General features: G+C 34.5%; 2 protein-coding genes across 3 annotated transcripts; both read right to left on the reverse strand.

Moving 5' to 3' along the window:
• Positions 1–101: 101 nt before the first annotated feature.
• LOC117112863 lies at positions 102–2,027 on the reverse strand. 2 transcript variants are annotated; one of them, XM_033256053.1, is made up of 2 exons: positions 1,829–2,027; positions 102–1,633 (listed from the first exon to the last, which is right to left on the reverse strand). In XM_033256053.1, exon 2 carries the CDS (start codon positions 1,621–1,623, stop codon positions 163–165), a length of 1,461 nt encoding a protein of 486 aa, XP_033111944.1. In that variant the 5' UTR covers positions 1,624–1,633; positions 1,829–2,027; the 3' UTR covers positions 102–162. The 2 variants fall into 2 exon arrangements, with proteins under 2 accessions (XP_033111944.1, XP_033111943.1); XM_033256052.1 differs by having other exon boundaries at positions 1,818–2,021.
• A 3,667-nt stretch (positions 2,028–5,694) lies between these two features.
• LOC117112865 (kin of IRRE-like protein 1) lies at positions 5,695–7,925 on the reverse strand. Its single transcript, XM_033256054.1, has one exon. The coding sequence runs from the start codon at positions 7,757–7,759 to the stop codon at positions 6,332–6,334; it is 1,428 nt and encodes a 475-aa protein (XP_033111945.1). The 5' UTR covers positions 7,760–7,925; the 3' UTR covers positions 5,695–6,331.
• Positions 7,926–9,245: the final 1,320 nt, after the last annotated feature.

The following is a 9,245-nucleotide window of genomic DNA, read 5'->3' on the forward strand; positions in this document are numbered from 1 at the left end:
AGACAGATATATATATATATATATATATATATGAACGCTGTAATTATTACCCTCAGGGTAGAATGATTAGAATTAATATAAGTTCACTTATAGTTTTTAAAAAATACCACGTAACACCAGGAAGTATTTGTAGTAGGTTGACAATTTTCTGCAGGTTATATGCTATAAATGTTCATCTTTAGTAATATTCAAGCCGAGACTCCTTGCAAAATTAAGATCAGCGTACACCACAGTATCACTTGTTGCTTGGCTGTCTGTTGTACGTTTTGACAGTGATTGTTTCGATATAGGCCTAGTTGGTTCAGAAAGATTACCAAGATTGTTAACCTTATCTATCGACTCTTTAGATTTTGTATTCCGCATTGATCGAGGCCTACCATGGGCAGTGGTCGGTTGTTTCCTGGCCGATTCTGTTGTATTTTCAGTTTGATTCTTAGTTATTTTAGACTGTTTTACAGCAGCACGTTCTACAGGAGTATTTCTTTCTTTTGAATGTTTCATTTTTAAATTTATATTTTTTGTTTTGTTTACAGTTTCCTTTCTGTCAGGTTTTTGGAAATTGTAATCAAAGTTCATTTTCGCTTCTTCAAATTTTCGACCCTGTGCTGTATGTTTCACGTTATCTACACTTGGTTTGGTTTGTGCTGGCTCCTTCGGTTTTGTCTTTCTCTTTTTTGATTTTGACGAACCAACAGGTTCATCGTCCGAAGACTGATCAGTCAAAAGAGTCATAGGAACACCTACGCCATCTTCGATGGCTGACATATCCAAAACCTGCTGGGGCTGAGGTACATTCTCTTTACAATATTTACATTCTCGAAATCTGAACATAAAAACGATTACGATTACAAAGAGGATGATGGCAATAAGGCTGAGAACAGCAACGATAATGTACGGCACGATATTATTGTTACCGTGTCTCCAGTCATTGAGAACCTCTGTGTTCTGGTCAACATTCAGCGTCAAATCACACATTGGGGGGTTGTGCAGGTAGCCTGAAGATAAAGATGCATGGCATACAAATCTTTTGCCGTGATCGTCCTTATTCACTATACTTGTATAACTGTTAATAGAGTGTGTTTTATTTTGAAATGGTGAGCTATTGGAGATAAGTTCATTATCTAAAGTCCATTTAAGTTCGGGCAGTGTAGTACCTAGATCATTGGCAGACGATGTGCAAGCAATTTTGACATTGGCGCCTGATGCGACCCTTTCTGGGTACTGTCGGCAACTTGGGAACCACGTCGATGTCACGACAATGACATGAAGTGCTGCTGTATTTTGAGGATTGTCGCTTTTTGTTGACCCACAGTAGAATTCTCCACTATCTTCTTCTGTTGATGAGGTAATGGATAACGAGGACTTGGAGCTGTCGTCCTGAATTTCGTACCTGCTCTTGTATCCATCGTTGATCTCAATATCTTCTGCACTGCCTATTCCTTTTTTGAACCACAGTATCTCATCGCCGGTATCGCTGTTGCACTCGAGGCTGGCCGTTGTAGTAGCTATGGCAGTTGAATTTGAAGGGTGAATCACAAAATTGCATTCACATTTCGGCAAACATAGCGAAATAATACTTAAAATAAATGTTGTATAAAACAGAGTGTCACCAACCGTCTTCATTTTTCCTCAGCTGTAACATTAAAAAAAATCAACAAGTTTAGGCCTAAGCCACCACGTCTCGAGATTAAATTTAAGAACTAAGCCTAACAGTTTAAAATCATTCAAAACCCCAATAGGCTTAAGACATTGAAAATACTATGAGTAGACCTATTATTGTTTGATTAACAGCCTTAACCGTCTATTACAATACTTACAATAAGCCTACCAAAGCAGTCTGCGTATTTGAATGTAGTCGATGGTTCGTATCGGTTTTTTTTTCTTTATGTCTCATATTCCTATATCTGTCGCCTCGCCCATCCTGTAACGAGAAACGTTACCATCGAGTACAAAGCACGAAAATGATTTTACAATTCAATTGACATCATTCATCCGTAGCAATGCAAACTCTTTTATAAAATTAGCATATCGGTTTCAGTGTATACGTCCTTTGTTATACGATGAAAAGACCTGTTATTCGCTATCCATTGGCCTGTCAAGTTCTCTCGCTTTTACCATTTTGTACTATCATAATCAATTTTTGGTACGTCGCTCTTTTAGCCTGTTGTAACGAATTTCACGCAAGCAAAACGGATCGGTTTAAAATACCAGTTCAAAGACCTCTGCATTAGATTATGACCAATTTTCATAAACTGTAGCATTCTAATTTAACAGTATTTAGGCCTAATATGATTTATGTTTTGACAATGGTTAAAGGCGTTACTGTTGTATATTGATGTCGCAATATCAAACGCATGGTTTAAATGTTGTAAAAATCCTCACACATTGTATAATATGATATTAAACTTAATTATAATAATTCATTCATTAATAATGATTTAATAGACAACGAATAATTATATTAATTAAATGGTATTGAGTGTTATTACATTATTGTGGAGTGTTGGATAGCTTGTGGTTAATACGTTTCCAACCCCAGTGTAGGCGTGTAGGCTAATGATTCAATTCCTGTAACGATAACAGGTGTGGTTTCTCCGACCAAAAACGACCAAAAAACTCCACTCCCAAAGCCTCATAACAAAGCTTATATATAATAATAATAATAATAATAATAATAATAATAATAATAATAATAATAATAATAATAATAATAAATGGTATATTATTATACTAAAGCCTGATATAATATAAATATTAATAATAATAACAGTAGGCCTACTATTAATATTGATGCTATTAAAAATAATATATATAATAATGACGATAATGAAAAAAAAACAAGAAAATAATAGCAATATCGTGATAATGTGATTAAAAAAATAGTTTGATGATTATTAATAAATATTACAGTAGTTTGGTAATTGTAACGATTTATTAAGCTCGGGCCACATATAAATTTTTAAAGGTTCTTACATAGCGTGTTCTTTTCTTATCATTTCATAGCCTGTTACTTTCATTTTCATCCCTAAGCCTATAATTTTTCTTACCTTTTGTTTCTATTTCCTTCCTATTTCATTGTGTGTTTCCAAATCTTCCATTTCTTTCCTATAGTTTCTTATCTTTCCTATTCCGTTCTTATAATTGCCTTATCATATCTTTCATTTTTCTTTATTCTTGTCTTTCTTTCGTTATCCCTTCTAATGTTTCCTTATCTTTCTTTTCCTTGCCCTTTCCCATGGAGGAATAAAATAGACCCTTTCTTGTGTTTGCACTATCCTATCTCTCCTGTTCCTTTCTTAGTTTCCTTATATTTCCTATCATTTCCTTTCTTATAATTCCTTATCTGTTTTTAATTTTTCATTCTTATATATCCTTATCATTTCTTTCCTTTTCCTTTCTTATGTTTCCGTGTCTTTCCATTCCTTTTCTTTTTCTTTCTTATGTTTCCTTATCTTTCCTTTTCCTTTTCCATTCTTAATTTCCTTATCTTTTCTTTCCTCTTCCTTTCTTGTATTTCCTTATCTTTCTTTCTTTTTACCTTCTCATAATTCCAAATAATTTCTTTCCATTCCTTTCTTATGTTTCTTATCAGTTCTTACCATTTCCTTTCTTATGTTTTCTTATCATTTCTTTCCTTTTTCTTTCCTATGTTTAACTTACCTTCCATTCAAACAAAACAAAATAAGAAAGAGCAATGAAAAGGCAGAAACGTTTGTAGAGCATCTCGTGGGATGTTTGCCTTCTGATGGGATTGCCACTTTAAAGAGTGATGAAGGTCACTGTTTGATACATCCTTGGCCCTATAATTTGCTTAAAGCTGATTTATATATATATATATATATATATATATATATATATATATATGGTATAGGCCTATATATATAATGTATATATATATGTATATATGTGTGTATATATATATGTATATATATAAATAGACCTATATAATTTAATATTAAAGTTATTATTAGCAAAAATAAATTATAGACTTAACATAATAATGCAATTCGTTATTCATTCATGTATATCTGTCAATATATTATCTTAGTAGTCATTAGTCAACTAACGTTATTTGTGACAGTGGTTTAGGCTGCTTTTGTACTTTGCTGGCAGCTAATGACTGGTATTTTTAATGTACCTGTTAATGTTATTTTCATTTGATTTATTGATATTTTGCCTGAATAATAACAATAATCATAATAATAATAATAAATAATAATAACAATAGTAATAATAATAATAATAATAATAATAATATAGGGTATATTATTAAACTAATAGCCTGATATAATATAATTATTAAAAATAACAACAGTACTATTAATATTAATAATAATTACAATAATATAAATTATAATGACGATAATGATAAAAAAAAAATAGCGATATCTTAATAGTGTATGTAATTTATATATGGCCTAGGCCTCATATACAAACATATATACCTGTACATTATAAACAAATATACACACCATGTAGGTCTATATGGATAATAAAATAGTACTTCAAAATTAGACCTAGATCCGTATAGTTCATTTTCAACATATGAAATAATATCCGAATAAAAAATCTGTGTTGGACCTACGTTTTCTAAAGAATTAGACATTGGATATTAGTTGGTATTTTTTGTACCGATGACGATAATGTGTGTTGGTAACACTTAAATAATTGATTGAGAGTGTATGAATAACAGAGATCATTAACGTTGACATCAATTGTTATATGATTCGTCTGACTGAGGACTATCCAGGATATGCCCATGCCCTATGTGGTAATAATTGCACAGACCCATATTAATTGTAATATATTACCAAAGCTCGTCAATTCTTTACATTAAATTCTATGGTAAATTCTCTACTTTTGGATCAACTGAGTCCTTAATGTAGGCCTATTAATATTTAATAATAATTAGATATATAACCATCTAACTCTTGTAGTCGTTTAATCATATCTATGTCGATCACTTCAGTTTTCAATTTAATCCATTTTTAGGTAATTTCGTTTGTGTAATTTGCCGGACCATTTTCATTTCGGTAATTCCAATTCATTTGTGTTTTCATTTGGTTAATTCCTTTCCATTTTAGTTATCGTTTGGATAATTCCGTTTCATTTGGTTCAGTTCATTTCCTCACCCAAGCCTCTCAAGTTCTTACATTACTATTTATTACGAAATTCTTTAGTATTATTAGTCCTTTGTGTTATACATTGCATGCTATATCATTTTTTAGTTTTCTATCACTATGCTGCGGAGATATTTTCTGCGGTTGTCGATAGGTCAGTTATTATATTTCGTTAATTTAAAACGACAGGTTGAAACTTAATGAACGTTGACACAATTTCCTTGGTTGAAAATATATTCGGCAGACTATAATTAAAAGTAGGCTATATAGGCCTAATATACGAATCGTATGCCTATTCCATGGTTAATAGCTTTAATAACATTATAGAGCTCAAATAAGACGAGTGTGACAACATGTTAACCAAAATTTAATTTTAATATTTAAAAATTGTAAGACATAAAAATAGCTTAATTTTAGCTTAAAATTATTATAAATGCACATAAGGTAAATAGGCTACTGTAAAATAAGCAGTATTTGACACAGTTACGGAATACCCACGTATGCCTATGGTATATATTTATGAGCATATGAAAATCGAAATAGACGGAATACAAAAATACTCATAGTCCTAATATACACATTAATTATTTTTAATATGCGAACAATATTCATTATACTAAGATTTATTTACGAACTATAACTGGCATACACTAGGAAATACCATATACGGTATTTGTCTGTCTGCCAATGAAAATTTCATACCACAAGCCTCGCTCCTTGGATATTGCTGCTAAGGCCCAACAAGCGCAAGCGTAAACAGGGGCGGATTTATGATTGGCCGGGCTGCCCCTCCCCCGTTTTTGGAAATAAAAAAAAAAGGGGAAAAAATAAATTGATCGCCCAAAACGCATTAGAAGTTATTTTTGTGTGTCTAGAAAACAAAGATTTCGCGGGGGCATGCCCCGTACCCCCAGGGGTAGTGTTATCTCGATCGGCCCCACTTTCGGACATCTCTGGATCCGGCCCTTTGTAAACGCAAGTAAACACGTGAGTTTGTGGACAACGCATGCGTTTATGGGATAAGCGCGTATATTCGCCTCACATTCAACAGATGGAAAAAAGCACACGAGTCGTTTGATTAGATGTCTGAATCCACCTTGTAATTTTTGATCAAGTTGAACATTTTTGATTCTGGCAGACAAACGATGATACGTGTATATATTGTTTTCAGTGTATTTCTTTTTCCAGAAAACGACTGATTCTTTTGTGTTTTAATAAAGCGGTGTATCATTCAATTCATCTTCGTCAGGTGAATAAGCACTATTTTCAAACGTGTTAACATCATTTATATAGTCATTGCTTCGCACAGACGATCTATTGTCGGCTCGATCAGTACCAGTCGATCTCGCGGAAGCACGACTCTTTTTGGATTCGTCCCGAACTAGGTTAGCTTCAGACCCTCCACTGAAGTTATCACTATCAAACCCGTCGATAATTTCATCATTGTTCGTCATTTCTTGCTGGCGCATGGATGTAGGCCGCGAATCGTTCACTTGGTAGCGTAAATTCTTATCATCGGAAGCATCGTCATCTTTCTGACAACAGCAGACAATAATCAGACAGACGAATAGGAAAAATAGCAAGCATCCACCGGCTATGATTATAAAGAGGATGTAGGTATCAAATGGAAGTAAATTATCTGATTCTTTTATGGTAATACTATCGTTCCTGGAACCTATACTGTTTCGCGCATTGCATGTAATGGTTTCACCAATGTAACTCTCGCGCACGCCCGTAAACTTCAGTTCAGCGCCGTTTACTTCGGCTGTCGAAATCTTTGTTTGATAGTCCCAGGTAACAGAGTCTTCCTGTGGGTTCGCGTTTACATCACATGTCAATGTAATCACTTTGTTGTCATCGTTACCATCAATTAACAATTCAGATGGATATATGCTCACAACCGGCGCAAAAGTAACCTGAATATTGATGGGGGAAAAGTCACAAGAAAAACTCCCAATTTCAGTCTTATCTGGATGCAGTACAATGCATTGGAACCTAGCGTTGTGATCAACGGAAGACATTGTAAATATAGCTGTCTCCGTGACGGCATCACCAGCTATCGATGTTGAACTAGAAACAACCTCATGACTGCTGGTCTCTCGGATCCTGACAATCTGAAGAATCGCAAGCGGAACGCCACCGGTAATCGTACATGATATGTTCACCACATCACCTTCATTGTTGTCTTTCGTCAGATTGCCGTTATTGCATGTTGCCGGGCCACTTGGTCGGTCAGTGTTGTCCCTAACCATCGTCAGTTCAGCTTCTTTCATCATAGTCATACTTCCCTTGACAATCAGACAGGAATACTTTCCTTTGTCTGTAATTTTAGTATCCGATATTTCCAAGTTGTAAATACCATTCGAGGAATCGCCTGTGATCCTATATTGCGGGAATGCTGTTGGATTCCTGTTAGTGAAAGGGCCAATGGTTGCCACGTCTCCAGAGTTACTGCCACTAGGCTCAAAGTGCCAATATACTTCCTCATCGTCTCCGATAGATACGGTGCATAAAAATCTAGTGGTCGCACCTCGTGCGCTTGCCGCATCACTCGGGTCGACCACGAACGATCCACCTGCTGACGTATGAATGAAATAGGCCAGGCTTAGCATAAATATTAGTATCTCACGAACTGCCATTTTGATATAATTCTGATGAAGAAAATACTCGATAATCAAAGTAGGATGACACTTGTCATGTCGCCCAAAACAGAATGATTTCCGCCGTTGATATTCCAAGTGATTGGTTTATTAAATAGGGATTCGCTTGATGATTTTGCTGGGTGTGGAGTTAACAATAGTCTAAAAAAAACAGCCTTTCAAATAGGATTAGCCCACTCGTTAGTTGGGGCTCGCTTGTTCCGACTAGCAAATGTATATTATTCATTTTGTTACTAAATATCGTAATTAAACAGAGGTAAAATTTCAAAATTTCGTGTAGATGTTTTGACATGCTCTGCGTCTTATTAGGTGTATGTTCATTGAAATATACCGTAAAGGAAAATGAAGAAAAAGAATGTCGTGTAGACCTACTAGAATGGAACATCTCTAGTTGGGCTAAGGCGGTTCATGGTATTTGAATTCGTTGAATGGCAATTCTACACTGTGCCTTTATTTCAATAGACGCATGTTTGCTTAACAATGAGTCAACCAGAAGGCGGAGGTATTGTTGTTTTGGAAATACTAATTCTTTCTGTGTACTTGAATCTTCAAATATTGACGACCAGCAAACTGAAGTAGAAACAATAACCGCCCTAAGTTTATTTGGAAGTATTTCCCACATTATTCTGAAAGAAAATGAAAGTAAATCTACAGGGTGAATATTTTGGATACATAACCATTGCAACGCCTTTCCAAGAGGCATTGTTATTATTGTTGTGGTCTACTTTTAATAAATTATATATGAATATTGTTATGAATGTGTATGTATGCAATGTCACTGAGACAGTGAATATGGAAGGCAATCGCCGCCAAAAATAAAAATACAGTTACAAACGAACAACCTACTCGCAAAAACGTACAACCTACTCGCAGAAACGAACAACCTACTCGCAGAAACATACAACGTAGACGCTGTAAAGGACAACGTTAGACTTGCACAGAAACGTACAACGTATTAGCAAAAACAGACAACAAAAGACACTCACAGAAACGAACAACCTACTCACAGAAACGAACAACGTAGTCGCAGATATGGACAAAAAAGGACAACGGAATCGTCCATTTCAAGATAGGTCAGCAAAATATCGCATCTTAAGGCTGAATGTAATTTTCTTCCTAAGCATAGCCCCCTTTATAATACTTACCTTTCAATATATGAGAAGCTCGTTATTTTAAGCCATTTTCTCCCAAAACACCGATGGACAATGTGACCACTGCTTGGGATTTTTAATGGCACCTTGGTATCTTTGGATTTTTTGTTAAATTTTCATTAGATCTTGGGATTTTTTGAATGATATGGAATTTTAAAAGTGAACAAATAGGCTGCTACAAGACAGATGTGAATAAGGGTTGTTTGTTTGTTAAAAATGAGACAAATTGGAAGCTTAGTAGATTGAAAGCTGTTGTTTAAAGCCATTTTCAAAGCCATTCTCCAAAAAATAATAAGGTGCATTTTAAAGTTAAT

This window comes from Anneissia japonica, unplaced genomic scaffold, assembly GCF_011630105.1.
Source record: "Anneissia japonica isolate Jap-2015-1 unplaced genomic scaffold, ASM1163010v1 scaffold287713_len945575_cov184, whole genome shotgun sequence".
Lineage (NCBI taxonomy): Eukaryota > Metazoa > Echinodermata > Crinoidea > Comatulida > Comatulidae > Anneissia > Anneissia japonica.

Coding starts and splice junctions, on each gene's coding strand:
- LOC117112863 (XM_033256053.1), bottom strand. CDS start 1,623: ATGAAGACGGTTGGTGACACTCTGTTTTATACAACATTTATTTTAAGT.
- LOC117112865 (XM_033256054.1), bottom strand. CDS start 7,759: ATGGCAGTTCGTGAGATACTAATATTTATGCTAAGCCTGGCCTATTTC.